At 40.1% G+C, this 20,942-nt stretch overlaps 1 protein-coding gene across 1 annotated transcript; it reads left to right on the top strand.

Annotated features, from left to right (window-relative positions):
* Window positions 1-10,594: 10,594 nt before the first annotated feature.
* LOC102837942 (proline-, glutamic acid- and leucine-rich protein 1-like) lies at window positions 10,595-20,655 on the top strand. The gene is made up of 2 exons (XM_006876357.1): window positions 10,595-10,694; window positions 20,024-20,655. The coding sequence occupies exons 1-2, from the start codon at window positions 10,595-10,597 to the stop codon at window positions 20,653-20,655; spliced, it is 732 nt and encodes a 243-aa protein (XP_006876419.1).
* The last annotated feature ends 287 nt before the right edge of the window (window positions 20,656-20,942 follow it).

Raw genomic sequence — 20,942 nt, 5'->3', positions numbered from 1 at the left:
GAGAGAGGGAGCAGCTGAGGATTCTAGACTCATGGAAAGAGAGGGACTGAGTGCTGACTTGCAGAATGTGCCCTTTGGTGGTTTAAATTATTATATATTCCTGAGTGTGTTTGTGTACATCTCCCCCTCCCCCCCAAAAAACAAAAGAAAAACAGAGGGAATGGAAGCAAATACTTTTGAATGATGATACATGGAGGAGATTGTAATCATTGCAATGGTGTAAAGCCAATGTTCTCCCATGTAAACTATCACTCAGTTCACAATAATAAATAAATAAATAAATAAATAAATAAATAAATAAATAAGTAGAACCCACCTCACCAGTCACCCCGAATGTCTCTCTGTGTCCTGTATGTGACCCAAACCCAAACCAAACCCACTGCCATCCAGTTGATTCCAGCTCATAGCAGCCCTGTATAGGGTTTCTGAGGCTGTAAATCTATATGAGCAGAGAGCCCCATCTCTCTCCCTTGCTTCATTTGAAGTGCCATTGAGTCAATTCCAACTCATAGTGACTCTGTAAAGGGTTTCTGAGAAGCAGCTGGTGGGTTTGAACTCCTGCCTTTGTAATTAGCAGTTCAATGCTTATCCTACAGTGCCACACCAGGACTTTTTAAATGTTGTTAGTGGCCCTGTATAGGGTTTCCAAGGAGCAGCTGGTGAATTTGAACTGCTGACCTTGCAGTTCAAACCGACCTTGGGGTCCAGTGCTTATCCTACAGCACCACCCCAGTTAGCGGGACTTAGTGATAATTGAGAGAACTATTTCATTGTTGTTGTTGTTGTTAAGTGCCGTCGAGTCGGTTCCGACCCATAGCGACCCTGTACAGGGTTTCCAAGGGTGTAAATCTTTACGGGAGTAGAAAGCCTCGTCATTCTCCCTCGGAGCAGCTGGTAGTTTCGAACCGCTGACCTTAAGGTTTGCAGCCCGATTCGTAACCACTACTCTACCAGAGCTCCTTAGTAGTTGTAAAATCATGATATTATACTTCTACTTAGCTTTCTTCCTTTATTAACCATTTAACGTAAAATGACCCTTCTTCAACAATTTTGTTCCTTAGAGGTATAATGTGTACAGCAAAGGTAGGGAAAGTGATTCTGTCCCTTTATTTAGGGGTTTCCAAATAATAAATCAGTTGTCTAGAAACCTTCAAAGATGACAAGTAAGGGTAATTTTAAAGAATAATTATGAAATATTTAATTTACATATATTTTATGTTTTTTACACACTTTCAGTTATTATTTTTAACAGTGCTCATATGATGTCATCTTCAACCAATTGAGAGCCTCATCAAGTTGTGTTTAAAATGCTTTTGAGATTATGCTAATAGTATTTGATGGCTTCTTTATTATATGGTATGACAAGATACAGCAAGCCAATTGCATACATTTCTGCCAAACCGACTAGGTTGCTTCTCAATGATACAGAGGATAATAGAACTAGAAATTTTAAAAATTATTCATTTGATGTACCCCACCTACACAACATCACATATAGTAGCCCCAGTACTAGTACCACCAATATCGTTACAGAACACAGTTCTTTTTTTTTTTTTTTTTTATAAGCTCTCCCTATTCTCTACCCATATTTGCTAGTTGAATTGCATTTATTTGATAAAAACTCACTTTTGTTGAGTGTCTTTAGTTTCCAGGTAATCTTCCATTTGTTTTATATGTATTTTTTCTTCTCATCTTCCCTTTCTTCCTGTCAAGAAGATACTTTGTCACTGTATTTAACAAATACAAAATCAAAATTTATCAAGACTCAGTGACTCAGCCAAGATCATACAATAGTAAATAGTGACTCGCATTCAAATCCAAACAGCCTGATTCTAAAGACCATACTGCCTTCTAGCATCTATGATATACTAAGAAAAGAATATGGTATTTTGTTGGGTTTAAATCACCTATGGGAGAAGGGGGTAAAATTTTAAACCATATAAAGAGAAGATAAATATGGATAAATTTAAGAGAGGAAGTTCTTGTGGAGTTCAGCGGAGTTCTTTCATGAAGACTTCTGTTTTGTTTTCTTTTCCTGAATTTAGGAGATGGCTCTGTGGAAACTGTGAAAGAAGACTGCTGTTGTTGCTAGTGCCATCGAGTTGGTTCCGACTCATAGGGATCCTCTATAGGATTTCTAAGGAGCAGCTGGTAAGTTTGAACTGCTGTCCAATGTTTATCCTACAGTGCCACTCAATCAACAACAACATTATTAGGCTTTTAGAAGGCTTCAGGGGATATTTTTGGCTTAAGATTTAAGGATTATCTCAGGGCAATAGCTTTGGGGGTTCATTCGACCATCATAGGTCCAGAAACTCCGGAATCCATGAGAATTTTGAGCATTTTCTCCATTTTCATGAGGATTTGCCTATAGAATCTTCACCAAAACATTCATTAACAGTAGCCAGGCACCCTTCTTCTGGTCTCATGATAAGAGAGGCAATTGTTCATTGCCACACATCCTATCTTTTACTCCTGACTCTCCTTCTCTCTCTGTTGCTCCAGGCAAATAGAGACTAATTGTACCTTGGATGTCCACATGCAAACTTTTAAGACCCAAGGCACAATGCAACATTCTAGGAAGAGGAACAGAAGCACTAACCCCCGCCCCCCCCACACACAGTATTAGGGCAATTAACTAGGATAGCCTTGAAATCATGACCGTAAACCTCCAAACTAAGAAACCCAAACCCATGAGCTGTTTGGTTGTACGTAAGCACCCTCAGCAGCTGCTTATTTGTTGGTATTCTTGTTGTTGCAAATTTATTTATTACATGCTGTTGTTGTTAAGTGCCAGCGAGTTGATTCTGAATCATAGTGACCCTGTATAGGCTTTCCAAGGAGTGACTGCTGAGTTTGAACCGCTGACCTTGTGGTTAAAACCGACCTTTTGATCCAGTGCTATAACCCAAAGCACTACATAAGTTTTGTCAATTCAATTTTTCATAGGCTTATTGCAGCAAGCCTTATGGCTGTGCAATCCTACCCTTTATCAGTGTGATTTTTCCATTACCATAAATTGAAACTCAATGTTCTATAAGCAATAAAGGCCCCTTTCCAGTCACTCCCATCCCTAACTAAAAACCAAACCCATTCTGACTCATAGTGACGCTAGAGAACAGAGTAAAACTGCCCCATAGTGTTTCCAAGGTTGAAATCTTTACAGAAGCAGACTTATATATCTTTTCCTAAAGAGTGGCTGGTGAATTCTGTCTGACCTTTCAGTAAGCACTTGTGCACTTTAATCACGTTCACCAAGGCTCCTATAAAAAACCATTGTCATCAAGTTGATTCTGACTCATAAAGACCCTATTAGTGAAATGTCTGATCAAGTCTTTGCCCAGTGCTTATCCTACAGACCCACTGCACTCCCTTACTTCTACCGTAAACATATATCTATATAACAAAACATGCCATTTCAACATTTTTGTAAATAAAATTCAGTGACATTATTGATTTTCATTATGTTCAACCATCATCACTACCCGTTTCCAAATTTTCCATCACTCTTAACTAAAGCCCAGTATCCCCTAAACAATGATTCTCCCTTACTACTTCCCTTCTGCCAAACCCTGGTACTATTGTTGTTTGGTGCCATAGAATCAGTTCCAACTCAGAGTGACCCCATGTACAACAGAAGGAACCACAATAATTCTCAAAATTATTGCTCTGCTTGAGCCCATTGTTGCTGCCACTGTGTCACTCCATCTCATTAAGGGTCTTCTTCTTTTTCACTGACCTTCAACTTTACCGAGCTGGATGTGTTTCTGAAGAAACTGGCCCTTCCTGATAACATGTCTAAAATAAGCAATAGGAAGTCTTGGCAATCCTTACTTCTAAGGAGCATTCTGACCCTATCTCTTCCAACACAGATTTGTTCATACTTCTGTCAGTTTGTCATACTGCAGTGACTTATATGATGTTGTGATGCTGCATGCTAGTCCACTGCTATATTAAATACCACCAGGGTCACCCATGCTGGACAGGTCTCAGTAGAGATTCAAGACTAAGACAGACTAGGAAGAAGAAGAGGCAGACCACTTCTGAAAGGTTGTTGTTGTTAAGTGCCATCGAGTTGGTTGTGATTCACAGCGACCCTGGATAGGGTTTCCCAGGAAACCTTGCAGTCTAGTGCTTATCTTACAGTGCCATACCAGGACTCCATGAAGAGCAGCAGAACACTATCTGATATAATTCCTAAAGATAAGCCCTCAGGTTGGAAGGTACTCAAAATATAACTGAGGAAAAGCTGCCTCCTCAAATTAGAGTTGATCGTAGTGACATGAACAGAGCAAAGCTTTCAAGACCTTCATTTGCTGATGGGCACAACTCAAAATGAGAAGAAATAGCTGCAAACATTTCTTAATAATCAAATGTGGAATATATAATGTATGAATATATGCAAATTGGAAGTTGTAAAAAATGAAATGGAATGCATAAATTTTAATAATAGTAGCATTAACTAACCTTCCTGTTGCATTGAATCGGTTCCGATTCGTAGCAACTCTATATAAGATTTCCAAGAAGCAGCTAATGGGTTTGAACTGCCAACCTTGCAGTTAGTAATCCAGTGCGTATCCTACAGCGCTACACTAGGACCCCATCCTGGGCACAGTGAGCTGAAATTGAGTTGCATTGGTCATTTCTAATCAGACAATCATGTGACGTATTATGCCTGGAACAACAAACTGAAGAATGACATCACATTCATTGTCAAAAAGAGCATGTCAAGATCTAGCTTGAAAGTACAATGCTGTCACTGATAGGATAATACCCATATGCCTAAAAGAAAGGTGGGGAGCTGTGGGTTAATGCGCTGGACTGCAAAGTTGCTTTGAACCACAAGGTCAGCGGTTCAACCTAGCCAGCTGCTCCTTGTAAACCCTATGGGTTAGAACCGGCTCGATGGTAGTTAACAACAACAAAGGGAAGGTTAGTTAATGCTACTATCATAAAAATTTATTCACCAACCATGAAAGCCAGTGATGATGAAATTTTAGAATTGTACCAATTTCTTCATTTGAAATTGATCAAACATTCAATCAAGATGCATTGATATAGTGAGTAATTGTTATCATGACTAATTGTGATTGTCACAACTGTAAAGGTAGAAGTTTTGTAATGTAAAGGGGGGAGTAGCCAATCTAACATTCCAGGAACAGAGGACCCTAGGACTATCAAGGAAGAAGAGCATGAGCGGAATGTGGAATCCTATCCAGAGAAGCAGCAACACCAGAGATGAAGGCAGAGATGATGACATGGAGAGATATAGCAGCTGAGGACTCTAGACTCATGGAAAAAGAAAAGCTGTATGCTGGCGGCCAGGAGGCAGGCTTGCAGAATATGCTTTTTGGTTGCTTAAATTATTATACATTCCTGTTTTTGTGTACATGAAAAAGAAACCTCCGAGAGAATAGAAGCAAATACTGTTGAGTGATGATGCACGCAGGGGATTGTAATCATTGCAATGAAACAAAATACAATAGGATGAGTGTAAAACTGATGTTCTCCATGTAAACTATCACTCAATTCACAATAAAAGCTTTAAAAAAGAAAAAGATCCATTGATAATTACTGGTGATTGGAATTCAAAAGTTGAAAATAATGAGGAAGGATAAGTAGTTGGGAAATATGACCTTAGTAATAGAAACAAAGTTGGAGATCCCATGATAGAATTTTACCAGACCAGTGACTTCTTCATTACAAATACCTTTTTCCAACAACACAAAAGGCAACTATACAGGCGGACCTCACCATATTGAAAATACAGGAATCAAATTGACTACATCTGTGAAAAGACAAATATCATCAGCCAAAACAAGGCCAGGGGTCAAGAGTGGAACAAACCACCAATTGCTCATATGTAAATTCAAATTGAAGCTGAAGAAAATGAAAATGATTCTATGAGAGCCTAAATATGGCCTTGAGTATATCCCACCTTAACTTAGAAACCATCTCAAGAGTAGGTGTGATGCATTAGACACTAATGACTGAAAACACAAAGAGTTTGGGATGATTTTAAAAACATCATACAGGAAGCGTCCAGCTGATATGAAGTGAGGGGAGATAGATGCACAAGAACACCCATACTTGCAGATAGTACCCATGGCTGGATGATCAGAACTTGACTAGAGAAAGAAAGAAGAGGGAAAAAATGTAATCCACTACAATTTTATGAACTTGACCTAGTAGTAGCTCAAAAGGGGGGATGAATCTTTACAGCAAGGATCATTCCTACCCCCTCGGTACACAGGGTTAACAGGGATAGGCAACTTAGACATTAGTTACCTAAAATGGGGTGGGGTGGGGTGGCTACAAAGGCACGAAGTGACTGGCTTACAAGCTTTCAAGAGGGAGCCTAGTTTCAGAGGGTTCAGGGGAAGGTAGAATCTCCATTGAGTGGTTTCCAACCTGTCTGGACAGGGCTAGTAAAAGGAGATGGGGATAAGACTCTCGTGATTCAATAGTGAATAAGTGCTCTAAGGACTGATTGTGAATGTTGCAAATGTAAAGGTAGAAGTTTTGTAACAAAAAGAGGGAAGTGGTTGATCTTGCTGTCCAGGAGCGGAGGACCCTGGGACCATCAAGGGCAGAATGTGGGAACCTATCCCGAGAAGCAGTGACACCAGAGATAGAGACAGAGAGGATGATGTGGAGAGATGGAGCGGCTGGGGACCCTGGACTCAAGGAGGGAGAGGGGCTGTGTGCTAGCAGCCGGAGGGGAGGCAGGCTTGCAGGGTATACCCTTTGGTTGTTTGAATGGTTATATATTCCTGAGTGCTTGGGTGTAGTTAAAAAAAAACCCAAAAAAAAACAGAGGGAATGGAAGCAAATGTTGTTGAATGATGATGCATGGAGGGGATTGTAACCATTGCAATGAAATGAAATACGATAGGATGAATGTAAAGCTGATGTTCTTCCATGTAAAATATCACTCAATTAACAATAAACACTTTTTAAAAAATCACACAGGAAGAAAGCAAAAGGTCATTACAAAGACAGGAAAGAAAGATCAGACCAGATGTCAGAAGAGACTCTGAAACCTGCTCTTGGAAGTAGAGAAGCTGAAACAACTGGAAGAAATGATGAAACGAAAGAGCAGAACAGAGCATTTCAAAGATCAACTTGAGAAGGCAAAGCGAAGTATCAAAATGAAGTGTGCAAAGAACTGGAGTTAGAAAACCAAAAGGGAAGAACACACCCAGCATTTTTCAAATTGAAAGAACTGAAGAAAAAAATTCAAGCATCTGGTTACATGGGTAAAATATAGAATGATGAAGGAAGCATCAAAATAAATAAATAAATAAAAGGAATACACAGAGTCAGTATACCAAAATGAATTGGGTGATATTCAGTCATTTCAAGAGATTTTATATGATTAAGAACTGATGGTATTGAAGGCAGAAGTCCAAGCTACACTAAAAATATTGGCAAAAATCAATGCTCAAGGAATTGACAGAATACAAATTCAAAAGTTTCAACAAACAAATGCAGTACTGGAGGTACTCACTCGCCTATACAAAGAAATTTAGAAAAAAGCCCAAACGTTTGGAAGAGATCCATATTTGTACCCATTTCAAAGAAAGGTTACCTAACAGAATGCGGAAATCATCTGACAATACTATTAATATCACATACAAATAAAATGTTGCTGAAGATAAGTTAAATGAATGTAGCAGTATATCACCAGGGACCTGCCGTAAAGTCAAGCCAGAATGAGAAGAGGACTTGGAATGAGATATACCAATCCTGACATCAGATGGATCTTAGCTAAAAGCAGAGAATACCAAAAAGAAGTTTACTTGAGTTTTATTGACTATACAAAAGCATTCAACTGTGTACAACATAACTAACTATGAATAGCATTTCAAAGAATGGGCATTCCAGAATGCTTAGTTGCTCTTATAAAGACCAAAAGGCAATGGTTCAAACAGAACAAGGGCATACTGAATGGTTTTAAATTAGGGAAGATGTGTGCCAGGGTTGAATCCTTTCAACATATTCAATCTGTATTCTGAGTAAATAACCAAGAGGCTGGATTATAACAAGAGGAAGACTCCTTAACAACCTCCAATATGCAGATGACACAACCATGTTTGTTGATTACTGATGAAGATCAAAGGCTTCAGCTTTCAGCATGGATTGAACCTCAATGTAAAGAAAACAAAAATATTCATAAGTGGACCAATGAATGACATCATGCTAAATGGAGAAAAAAAAATTGAAGTTGTCAAAAATTTAATCAATGCACATAGAAACAGCAACATGAAATCAAATGATAAAATTCATTAAACAAATCTGCTGCAAAAAACCTCTTTCAAGAGTTATAGAGCAAAGATGTCACTTTGAGAATTAAGGTGGCCACATGTGTCTGTGAAAGTTTGACAATGAATAAGGAAGACTGTACAAGAATCAATGCATTTTAATTATGGTGTTAGAGAAAAATATTGAAAATGCCATGGACTGCCAGAAGAACAAATGCACCGTTCTTGGAAGAAGTACAGTCATAATGCTCCTTGGAAGCAAGAATGCTGAGCTTTTGTCTCATGTGCTTTGGACATGTTGTCAGGAGGGACTAGTCCTTGGGGAAGGATATTAGTTTCAGAAAAGTGGAGGGTCAATGAAAAGAGGAAGACACTGCCAGTGGAATTGATTGGCACACTGATGACAACAATGGTGAGGATGGCACAGGACTGGGCAATGCTTCATTCTATTGTGCATAGAGTCGTTGTGATAGTTAAAGTTTTGGGTCAACCTGACTGTGCCAGGATTCTCACTGGTTTGACAGTTAATGCGTAGTAACCCCCATGATGAGATCTAATATAATGCAGTCAACTATATAATGAGATCTACTGTGAGCAGTCAATCAATTGAAAGGAAATTTCTTCAGGGGCATGACCTCCTTCAGTATCTTGAACACTCAGGCAAGGCTTTTGTGCTTTCTGCTGGGTCTGGATCCTGCATCTAGCTTGTCATTCAACCTTCAGGTTTTGGGACTTGAGCCAGTGACTGCTCTATTACATGCTAATCCTGGAAGTCATCAGCAGCCTGCCATCTTACCTGCCCAATCTGTCTGCTTGTCATTTGACCTGCAGATTTTGGTTCATTAGAAATACAGATTTGGAATTTGCCCACCTCTAGAACTGTGTGAGCTTTTTCCTTGAGATAAACTTATCTTTATATATACACACATATAATATACATACATAAGCTTCACTGGTTTTGCTTTTCTAGATAAACATGTCTAAGACACGTGGTACCAAGAGTGGGGTTCTAATCATAAGGATAAGTTTTCTTAATTGGTTCTCAGGTCTGCTGATTTTAAAGGCACTGTTAACTCGGCTTCCACTAGTAGGGAGGGTGAGTTTGCTTCTAATCCATGGTGTGAGGTGGCAATATTAATACACAAAATGTCACCACCAATAGTCCACATATTAGAGAGAAGCAAAGATCTGGGTGATTGTATGTTTGATACTTTCTGCAATTTTGTCCGGATAAGAAGTATAGATAAACTAGTTGAGTCATCCAAATTACAATATATCAAATGGTAAAGGAAAGAGATAAGTTCAGGACAAAAGCATCACATTTCAAATGCCATATATAAGACCTCACAGTTTCCACTTGTGCTCTGAAAGAAAACCTTACTTCTTATGGTGGTGTTGTTGTTGAGTGTCATCAAGTCGGTTCTGACTCAGCAACCCTGTATAGGGTTTCTGAGAAGCAGCTGATGGGTTTGAACCTAGCTGACATTGTTCGCAGTCCAGTGCTGATCCTACAGCACCACACCAGGAATAAAGCTGATATTCCGGAAAATCAAACTTAGAGTTTTATTGTAAGAGTGGATAAATTATGCCCGCTGAATCTCCAACCTCAAATAGTATCTGATGTTAAAGTGAGGGCATTTATTGGGAAGAAATGGGGTCCTAAAACTTGTGATGGAACATATGGGCAGATAACCAGGAAGCTGGGAACAAAGACCCTGTAAATTCCATTGAATAACTTCTGTCAGCAGAATCAGTCTTATTAGCATCTAGTAATTAAATTAACCAACGTGTGCCTGATAAGTCAATGTCTGACGTGGTACTTAGGAAATTATCTGAGGCATCGCCTAAGGCAAATGTTTTACAAGACATTATTGAATATTCCCAGGAGATAAAATCACTTCTAATTATTATTTCTAGACCTATAACTAGACTTATGGAGCTCTGGTGTGGTGCTGTGGGTTAATGCACTGGACTGCAAAGTCGCTTTGAACTGCTCCTCAGAACTCCTATACAGGATCGCTATGGGTCGGAATTGACTTAACGGCACTTAACTACAACAACAACTAGACGTAAGTACCAGAAATCCCCCCAAAAATGAAGTACAAATTGTGACACAGAAAGAGGTATGCTACACTCCAAAAGAACTGCTTGATTTTTCTAATATGTACAAATAGAAACCTGGAGAATGTGTTGTTGTTGTTGTTAAGTGCTGCTGAGTCAGTTCTGACTCATAGCGATTCTATACAGGGTTTCCAAGGAGCAGCTGGTGGGTTTGCACCATCAACCTTGTGGTTATAAGTTCATAGCTTATCCTACAGTGCAACATCAGGATGCGGGACAATGTGTGGGAATGGCTATTAAGGGTGTGGATTAATGGTGCAAGGAACACAAAGTTGGGTCAGTCTGAGTTTATTTATGTGGGCCCACTGAGTAAGTATTTTTCATTTTCAGCTGCAGAGGTTGGGAGAGGGACTAAGTTTATTTGGTTGGTTCACTGAAGCATGTGGCCTACATTAAATCAAGCTGAAGTACCAGACCTGCCTTGGTATACAGTAGAAGAAGGTATCCAAAGAGCTAGGAAAATGGGAATGTTAGAGTGGATTTATCTGAATAGACCCAAAGACACACACATAGAGTGCCTAGAGGACACATTTTTTACCACAACAGTGAAGAACAAATTTGTGAAAGGAACCCCAGCCTCCTTGAAGACTTCTGTGGTTGTAATTTTGTGCAAATCAGATCTGACAGCTGACAGTGGGAGCTACCCTAATTGAATTAGGGTACCTAACTACAATGGGGTTGATTAAACATCCTGGTGGTAGAGGCCAATTGTCAGTACTCAGTCTGCAAAAGGAATCCTGGTGTAGTGCACTGGACTGCACAGTTAGTTTGAACAGCAAGGTCAGTGGTTCTAGCTCACCAGTCACTCCTCAGAAACCCTATACAGGGTCACTGTGGGTCAGAACCAACTCAACGACACTCAATAAATCTACAAAAACAAAATGAGCATAGTTAAAGCAGTAATCAGAATAGTCTGGCTCTTGTGCACTTATGGCACTAGTCACTTAAACAGAATGTCCTTAGAAGTGAAATAGATGGGAAACCTACTGAATATTTACTTGATATGTAAAAGTGGAAGAATTTTAGGTAAGTGAATAGTAGTCAAACTTGAATTGTCAGAGGCTCCTCAATCAATTCCCAGACATAAACCACTTTGTTGTTGTTAAGTGCTGTAGAGTCAGTTCTGACTCATAACAACCCTTTATAGAGTGTTGAGGAGAGGCTGGTGAGTTTGAACCACCAACCTTGTGGTTCCAACCAACCATGTGGTTGAGTGCTTATGTTACAGAGCCACACAAAGACACCTTACAGACCCAGAATCCCTTGAATGAAGGGTAAGTTGGATCACCCTGAGGACGGACCCCATGACACCGCCAAAAATGTATACAGTAGTCTTTCCCCAAACCTTCTCCAAAGAGATCTACAGGCTTTTACAAGAATGACTGCTCACTGGGGAAAAGGAAATAATCAGACTTTTCAGGGACTACTGGATAGTCACTCTGTATTGACACTAATACCAGGAGAACCGAAAACATCATTGTGGCCCACCACTCAAAGTTGGGACATATGGAGGTCAGGTTATTAATGGAGTTTTAGCTCTGATCAACCTCACAGTGAGTCCAGTAGGTCCTCAAACCCATCCTGTATTGATTTCTCCTGTTCAAATGTGTAATCAGAATAGACATATTCAGCAACTGAAAGAAACCCTGCATTGGATCTGTAACATGTGGGATAAGGGATATTATGTTAGGAAAAACCAAGTGGAAGTCATTAGAACTACCTCTTCCTAGAAAAAAAAATGGTCAGATTGCAAAGATTAATGCCACCATCAAGGACTTGAAAGATGCAGGGGTGGTGATTTCCACCACACTCCCATTTAGCTCACATAGTTGGCCTGTGCAAAAATCAGATAGGTCTTGGAGAATGATGGGGATCATCACAAACTTAACCAAGTGGAGCTGCAGTTCCAGATGTGTTTTCATTGCTTGAGCACATTAACACATCTCCTGGTACTTGATGTGCAGCTATTGATCTCACCAAAGCCTTTTTCTCAATTCTAGTTTCAAAGCACCATCAGAAACTCTTTCTTTGCCTTTTGCTGTTGTTGTTGTTGTTATGTACCGTGGACTCATAGCAACCTGTACAGGGTTTCCGAGGCTGGAAATCTTTATGGGAGCAGAAAGCCTCATCTTTCTCCTGCAGAACATCTGGTAGTTTCAAACTGCTGACCTTGCGGTTTGCAGCCCAATTCGTAACCACTACGCTACCAGAGGCAATAATGCACCTTCAACACCCTACCTGAAGGGTATATTAACTTTCCATCACTATGTCATAATTTAGTCTTCAGAGACCTTGATTTCCTTTTCCTTACAGAAGATATCACACTGGTCCAATACTTTGATGACATTATTGGCCCTAGTAAGGAAGAAGTCCACCACTCGTCTGTCAATTTGTCATACTACGGTGGATTGCATGAGGAGACATGTGATCTGACTGGTGACCATGTTGGTCACCGATAAGAGGAAGTGATGGAAAAACAGCAATGAAGCTGTGAACTATGTCCTACCATGTTCAATAGACTCCTGTGAATTCGGGTGGAGACTTGGTTGGCCAGCAGTATGGCAAGATCTGGGAACTTGTGGGCCCAGAGTCAGTGACATAGCCACAGAGGACTAGAGTGGAGAGTGAAGCATCTAGCTGATAAGAAGCGAGAGGATATGCACAAGAACACCTACACTTGCAGACAATACCCACTTGACCTGGCTTCAGTGGCTGGATGATCAGAACTCAACTGAAGAAGAAAAAAAGAGTAATCTGATAAAATTTGATGAACTTGACCTACATCTATGGATGCAATAGCTCCAAAGAGGGAACAAATCTTTACATGAGTATCATTCCCACTCCCTCGATACACAGGGTAAACAGGGATGGGTAACTTGGACATTGGCTACCCAAAATGGGGGTGCTACAAAGGCAAGAAGTGACTGGCTTACTTACAAGCTTTCAAGAGGGAGCCTAGATCCAAAGGGCACAGAGGAAGGTAGAATCTCCACTGAGTAGTATACAATCTGTCTGGGCGGGGCTGATGAAAGGAGATGGGGATAGGAGTCTTGTGGTACAATAGTGAATAATTGCTATCAGGACTGACTGTGAGGGTTGGAAATGTAAAGGTAGACGTTTTGTAGCAAAGGCAGGGGAATGATTGACTTTGCAATCCAGGAGCGAAGTCCCTGGGACCATCAAGGGAGAAGAGCGGAGTGCAGGACCCCACCCAGAGAAACAGTGATGCCAGACATGGAGGCAGAGATGATGATGTGGAGAGATGGAGCGGTTGGGGACTCTAGACCCAGAGAGGGAGAGGGGCTGTGTGATAACAACTGAGTAGCCGGCTTGCCTTTTGTTGGTTGATGATGCATGGAAGGGATTGTAATCATGGCAATGATAGGATGAATGTAAAGCTAATGTTCTCCCCTGTAAACAATCACAGAATTCACAATAAATCATTAAAAAATAAGAAGACAAAGCCAAGTATTTAATGATATGTGAAAAGACCTTGAGTTAGAAAACCCAAAGTAGAGAACACACTCAACAATTCTGTGGGCAAACATTGAATGATTCAGAAAGCATTAAGTGAAGAGGAAAGGTATACAGAGAGTCACTGAATCAAAGAAAATTGGTTGACGTTCAACCATTTCAAGAGGTACTAAAGGAAGAAGTTCAAGATACACTGAAGGCAGCAGCGAAAAGCAAGTCTCCAGGAATTAACAGAGTACAAATTGAAATATTTCAACAAATTGATGCAGCACTTGAGGCGCTCACTCATCTAGCCAACCAAGTGGAATTTGGGCCCATTCCAAAGAAAAGTGACCAAATGGAAAGTCCAAATCATGTAGCATACAAATAAAATTTTTCTGAAGACAAGTTTTAAATGGCTGCCAAAATTCAAGAGAACTGCCTGAAATTCAAACCAGATTGAGAACAGGACGTGGAATGATGTATTTTATTTCTTATTTAAGATGGATATTTTCTGCACTCAGATAATATCATACAGATATTTACTTGTGTTTTATTTACTATGCAAAGGCTTTTATGTTTTGTGTGGATCATGATAAGTTATGAATAACTTTGCAAAGAGTGGGTATTCCAGAGCACTTAATATTTATTTTTCTGTACATAGAACGTAAGGCAGTCATCAGCACAGATCAAGGGCATAATGAATGTTTGGACATCAGGAAAGAGAACATAGGAAAGGACTGTATTCTTTCACCATAGTTACTCAATCTGTATGATGAGCAAATGATTTGAGAAGTTGGGTTACATGAAGGAGAATGTGGCATCAGAACTGAAGAAAGACTCATTAGAAACATACAGTATGCACATGACACAAACTTGCTTGCTGGAAGCAAAGACAAAATACCTACTGATGAAGCTGAAAGAGTACAGCCTTCAGTATGGATTGTATCTAAATGTAAAGAAAACAAAAACCTTCACCATTGGAACAATAAATGACATCATGATAAATGGGAAAAAGATTGAAGCTGTCAAAGACTTCATTTTGCTTTGATCCACAATCAACACTCATGGAAGCATTAGTCAAGAAATCAAATGATGTATTGCATTAGGCAAATCTACTGCAAAAGACCTTCTAAAATATTCAAGAGCAAAGATATCAGTTTGAGGACTAAGGTGTGCCTTACTCAAGTCATAGTATTTTCAATAGTTTCATATGCACATGAAAGATGGATAATGAATAAGAAAAGCCATAGAAGAATTAAAGCACTTGAGTTATGGTGTTGGAGAAGGATATTGACTGCTAGAAGAACAAACATATCTGTGTTGGAAGAAATATAGTCAGAATTCTCTTTAGAAGCAGAAATGACACGACTCCTTCTCCATACTTGTTGTTGTTGCTGTTAAATACTGCTGTGTCAGTTACAATTCATACTGACCCTATGTAGGGTTTCCAAGGAAACCCTTCAGTCAATATTCTTCACTGCCATAACTTAAGTGCATTAATTCTTCTATGGCCTTTCTTGTTCATTATCCACTTTTCACATGCCTATGAAACTACTGAAAATACTATGTATGGCTTTGGACATGTTATTTGGAGGGGCCAGTCCCTGAAGAAGAACATCATGTTTGGTAAAGTGGAGGGTCAATGAAAAAAAGTAAGACACCCCCCCCCCCAACGAGACAGACTGGCATAGTGGCAGCAGCAATGGGCTCAAGTTTAACAATTGTGAACATGGTGCAAGATTGGATAGTGTTTCATTCTGTTGTGCATAGAGTTGCTATATGTTGAAAATGACACGATAGCACCTATCAACAACAACAATCTCTGTTTTTGTTTATTTTTTCTCCTGTTTATCATTTCCACCCTCTTCTCCTTCGTCTTATTTCCTCTTGATTTTTCTTTACTACTCTCTAGTTTCCTCCTATTCTCATTCTCCTTCTCGCTGGTTTTTTAGTGTTTTGTGTGTTTGGTTTTTCTCTTCCTTTTATTTTCTCTATCATTCTTATCAATGGAGAAAACATTGAACTTGTCAAGGACTTCATTCTTCTTGGATCAACTATCAACACTCACAGAAGTAGCACTCAAGAGATCAGACGACGTATTGCATTGGGCAAATCTGCTGCACAGGAACTTTTTAAAGTGTTGAAGAGCAGAGATGTCAGCTTGAGGACTAGGGTGCACCTGACCCAGGCCATTGTGTTTTCAATAGTTTCATATGGATGTGAAAGCTGGACAGTGAATAAGGAGGATCGTAGAAGAATTGATGCCTTTGAGTTGTGGTGTTGGAGGAGAATACTAAAAGTGCCATGGACTGCCAAAAGAACCAATAGATCTGTTTTGGAAGAAGTGCAGCCAGAGTGCTCCTTGGAGGCCAGGATGGCTAAGCTTCGTCTCTCCTACTTTGGACATATTGTCTGGAGGAAACACAATCGCTGGAGAAGGATGTCATGCTGGGTAGGGTGGAGGGTCAGAGAAAGAGAGGAAGACCCCCAACGAGATGGATCAGCCAGGTGGCATCATTGATGGACTCAAGTGTGGCAGCGGTAGTGAGGTTGGCCCAGGATCGAACACTGTTTCGTTCTGCTGTGCATGGGGTCGCTATGAGTCGGTTCCGACTCGATGGCACCTGACAACAACAACAACAACATCATTTTTCTGTTATACAACTCTATTTTCCTGTCCCTCTTTTCTCGTTTTACTTATTCTTTTTTTCTTGTTGCTGCCCATTTTTCGCCTTCATTATATTCTGTTCTTTGCTTTTTTGCTTGTTCTATTTTGCTTTCCTGGTTTTGTTTTTTGCCTCTTGCCCCACCTGACAGGAGGAAGCAACTGTGTTCATACAACTGACTCACAACAATACCCTCTGGAGTTCCAGCCTTTGGTTATTTGATGATGCATGGAAGGGACTGTAATCATTGCAATGAAATGAAATATGATAAGATGAATGTAAAGCGGATGTTCTCCCATGTAAACTATCACTCAATTCATAATAAAAACTTAAAAAAAAAACAAACAAACAGTGATGCATCTCTTCACATCCACTTGGCAGGCTATTATCAAAACAAAAAAATTAAAAATCATAAGTGTTAGGATGTGGAGAAATTGAAAAGTAATACACTGCTGTTGGGCATATAAAATGGTGCTGATACTGTGGAAAAGAATTAGTTGGTACTTCAAAAGATGAAACATCATAATATCATATCACCCAACCATGTCTGTTGTTGTTAAGAGCCTCCAAGTTGGTTCCAACCCATAGCAACCCTGTTTAGGGTTTCTAAGGAGCATCTGGTGAGCTTGAACTGTCAGCCTTGTGGTTCAAATCGACCCTGCAGTCCAGCACATTAACCCACAGCACCACATAAGGAATCCTAACCATGTCTACTCCTAATAAAGAATTGAAAGCAGTGACTCAAATAGACACATGCACTTCAAAGTTTATTGCACCATTACTTACAATAATCAAAAAGTATAAAAACCAAAGTGCCCATCAACAGATGAACGGATAAACAAAATGTAGTGTGTACATGTATGTTCAGCTATACATACCACAACAATGATGGTACCTTGGAAACATCATGCTATGAGAAATAAGCCAGATACAAGAGGACAAATATTGAATGATCCCACTTCTATTAAATATCTGTTGTTATTAGTTACCATTTTGTCAGCTTGAACTCATGCAGATATTATACATAACAGAACAAAACATTGTCCAGTTTTGTGACATCTTCATGATCTTTGGAATATTGTAGTCAATTGTTGTGATTATTTTGTCAACACAAATGTTCATGAAAACCCTATGAAATTTCTAGAAAATGTAAATCCAATGAAACAAAAGGAGATTAGTTTTTTATCTGGGTATAGGAAGAGAAGGAGTGAATGAGAGTTACAGAAAACTTACACTGAAACTTTTTTTTTAAGACCATTAGATGGTCATCAATTTTTAACGTGCCATGAGAACATCAACTAAAACATTTTAAAGTTAGGCATTTCAACACTCCACTCTCAGCAAGTGAATGTATTATTTTCTGATTGAATTAATATTTATTCATAGAGTTAATGTTTATTAACTCTAAGCTGCATTCATAAGACATACCTAATTAACTAAATGATTGAACCATGTCGAAATTAAAAAAAACAAGGTATTCAACGCAGCACATGGCTGTTAATCAAAATGGTGGTTTCACTCCAACAGCTGTTCCAAGGAAGAAAGATAGCATAGTCTTTCTGTAATGATTTACAACCTAAGAAACCCTATGGAGCAGTTACACTCTGTCCTTTAGGGTTTTTATGAATTGTAATGAACTCACCACCAATGGATTGGGTTTGGTGTTTGGTATACCAAGTGTTGTAAATTGTATTATTCTTCAAAACATTCACTGACACTTTTCTTATTTGCAGTATTATACATTCCAGTTTAACTCAATTATGACCATACGATTACCTTGAACTATGTGTGACATGTTTCATAAGCAGAAATTATTTTAATATTGTTTACTTTAGACCATAAACTTTTATTGATATGGTAGATACTGACAAGTGCAGGGTGAGATTAAGGGGGCAGGGTAGGACTTGGTCAGTTGACAGGTTCAGGGTAAAGAATTGGGCAGCTAGCCCATCAAGGGCTTATAATCAATCTATGGGCAAGAATAAGGGGGAAAGGAAGCAGGACCTGGGACCATGACAGAGAAAAACAACACCAGGTCCAATCAACCACAAAGGGAAAGAACCTTAATGGCCAAAAAAACAAGCAGAAAATCAAGCAGAACCAGCCAATCAGAGAAACTAAAACCAGGTGCAGTCAACCATGAAGGAAACAGAAAGGGGTAGCTTCCCTTTCTTAAAAAAAGCTTGTACCCCTTTACTAAAAAATTAAGTGAATATTCATTCTCTTTATTAAGATAATCAGTAAAGTGTGGCATCAGCCTGCTCCTGGGGGAGGGCATCTGGGACCAGGAAGAACTACTTCCTCAACGATCCTCAGTGGCGAGGTAAACCAGTCGCCACTGTTCGGGGAGCATTCTATGCTGCAATAAACTTGTTTTTCTGAAGATTTTGGTCTGCTGGCCTGCTTCACAAAGAGATAGGGCTTGCTAGTCCTGTCCCTTTCTTACTTCTAAACCAGGTCTCAAATCCAGGACATCCTGCCCTGTGAATTTGGCAGATACATTTTATCCCAGTACTGTCAAATCACTTTACGTTACATTTTCTGTTACATCTAAGCAAATGCTTTAAGAGCTAGCAATATCTTAAATAGAAACTGCATCCTGAAATTAATACTGTATAGTGGAAAGTATAAAAGATTTGTTTGTTACCTCAGTATACCTATCCCATCTTGACTGATACTCCAGGCTATTGCAAATAATACATTTAAAGTATCAGTACTGACGATCATAAAACCAGAACTGAATGAATTAAGAGTTGCTGTTGTTGTTATTGTTAAATGCCATCGAGTCGGTTCTGACTCCTAGCGACCCTATATAGAGTTCCCAAAGAGCAGTTGGTGGGTTTGAACTACCAGCCTTACGGTTAGCAGTCCAGTGCTTATCCTACAGTGCTACACCAGGGTTGTTGTTGTTAAGGGCCATCAAGTCATTTCCGACCCATAGCGACCCTGTACAGGGTTTCCGGAGGCTGTAAATCTTTATGGGAACAGAAGCCTCATCTTTCTCTTGCGGAGCGGCTGGTAGTTTTGAACTGCTGACCTTAAAGTTCACAGCCCGATTCATAGCCACTACACTATCAGAGCTCCCAGTAAATAAGGCAAAACCAAAACGTAACCAGTTGCAGTTAAATTGGTTCCAACTCATGGCAATTCCCTATCCTGCATAGTAGAACTGAACTCCATAGGATTTTCATGGCTGTGACCTTTAAAAAGCAGATCTTCAGGTCTTTCTTCCCGTGTGCTGATGGGTAAACTACCTACCTTTTAGTTAGTTGTTAAGTACTGTCCAGTCAATGCTGACTCATAACAATTCTGTATAACCTTTTGGTTAGCAGTCCAGTGCTTATCCTACAATGCTACACCAGGACTCCTTTCAGCTATTGTTGTTGTTGTTAAGTGCCGTCGAGTTGGTTCCGACCCATAGTGACCCTGTATAGGGTTTCCGAGGAGCAGCTAGTGAGCTGGAACCACCGACCTTGCAGTTCAAACGGCTTTGCATTCTGGTGCATTAACCCACAGCTAAGTGCATTTACCTGTTGTGTCACCTGGGGACACCAAACAAGGCAAATGAGGGTACAATTGATTGCAAAACACATGATCTTATCTCCCCACTGGCTGCTCTGAAAAACCATCTTTGCATTGTTCCCGGGTGGGTCCGGCTCTCTGCTCCCCGGCTCTCTGCTCCCAGTAGCCACCTCCGCCGCGCTCCTTCTTCTCCGCCGCTGTGGACTCCTCCGGCACCTCTCTCGCCAGAGTCCGCGAACTCTCGCACTCTTTGTCATCCTCTGTATCGGATCACCAGCGTACCCCATCATGTCAGACGCGGCTGGGCTGTGGACACCAGCTCCAAGATCACCACCAAGGATTTAAAGGAGAAGAAGGAGGTTGTGAAGGAAACAGAAAATGGAAGAGACGCACCCGCTAATGGGAACGCTAACGAGGAAAATGGGGAACAGGAGGCTGACAATGAGGTAGACGAGGAAGAGGAAGAAGGTGGGGAGGAGGAGGAGGAAGAGGAAGAAGGTGATGGTGAGGAAGAAGATGGAGATGAAGATGAGGAGGCCGAGGCAGCTACAGGCAAACGGGCAGCTGAAGATGATGAGGATGATGATGTTGACACCAAGAAGCAGAAGACCGATGAGGATGACTAGACAGCAAAAAAGGAAAAGTTAAATTTTAAAAGGTCACAGTGACCTATTCACCCTCCACTTCCTGTCTCAGAATCTAAACGTGGTCACCTTTGAGTAGAGAGTCCCACCCGTCCACTTTGGGCAGCGCCACCTGCAGATAACAAGCGCTCACCACCACCCAACCAAAACCACAACGTGAATTTGCAACAGGGGAGAAAAAAACCAAAACTTCCAAGGCCCTGCTTTTTTTCTTAAAAGCACTTTAAAAAGGAAAATTTGTTTGTATTTTTTGTTTACATTTTATATTT

The sequence above is a fragment of the Chrysochloris asiatica genome, unplaced genomic scaffold, assembly GCF_000296735.1.
Source record: "Chrysochloris asiatica unplaced genomic scaffold, ChrAsi1.0 scaffold00375, whole genome shotgun sequence".
Classification (NCBI taxonomy): Eukaryota; Metazoa; Chordata; class Mammalia; order Afrosoricida; family Chrysochloridae; genus Chrysochloris; species Chrysochloris asiatica.
This window is presented reverse-complemented; position numbering and strand designations above follow the sequence as displayed.

What these genes read in the sequence shown, in the direction of transcription:
- LOC102837942 (XM_006876357.1), top strand. Translation starts at nt 10,595, where the DNA reads ATGCGGGACAATGTGTGGGAATGGCTATTAAGGGTGTGGATTAATGGT. An exon ending in TATTTATGTGGGCCCACTGA is followed by an intron (nt 10,695 to 20,023) that starts GTAAGTATTTTT and finishes ATTAACCCACAG; the next exon opens with CTAAGTGCATTTACCTGTTG.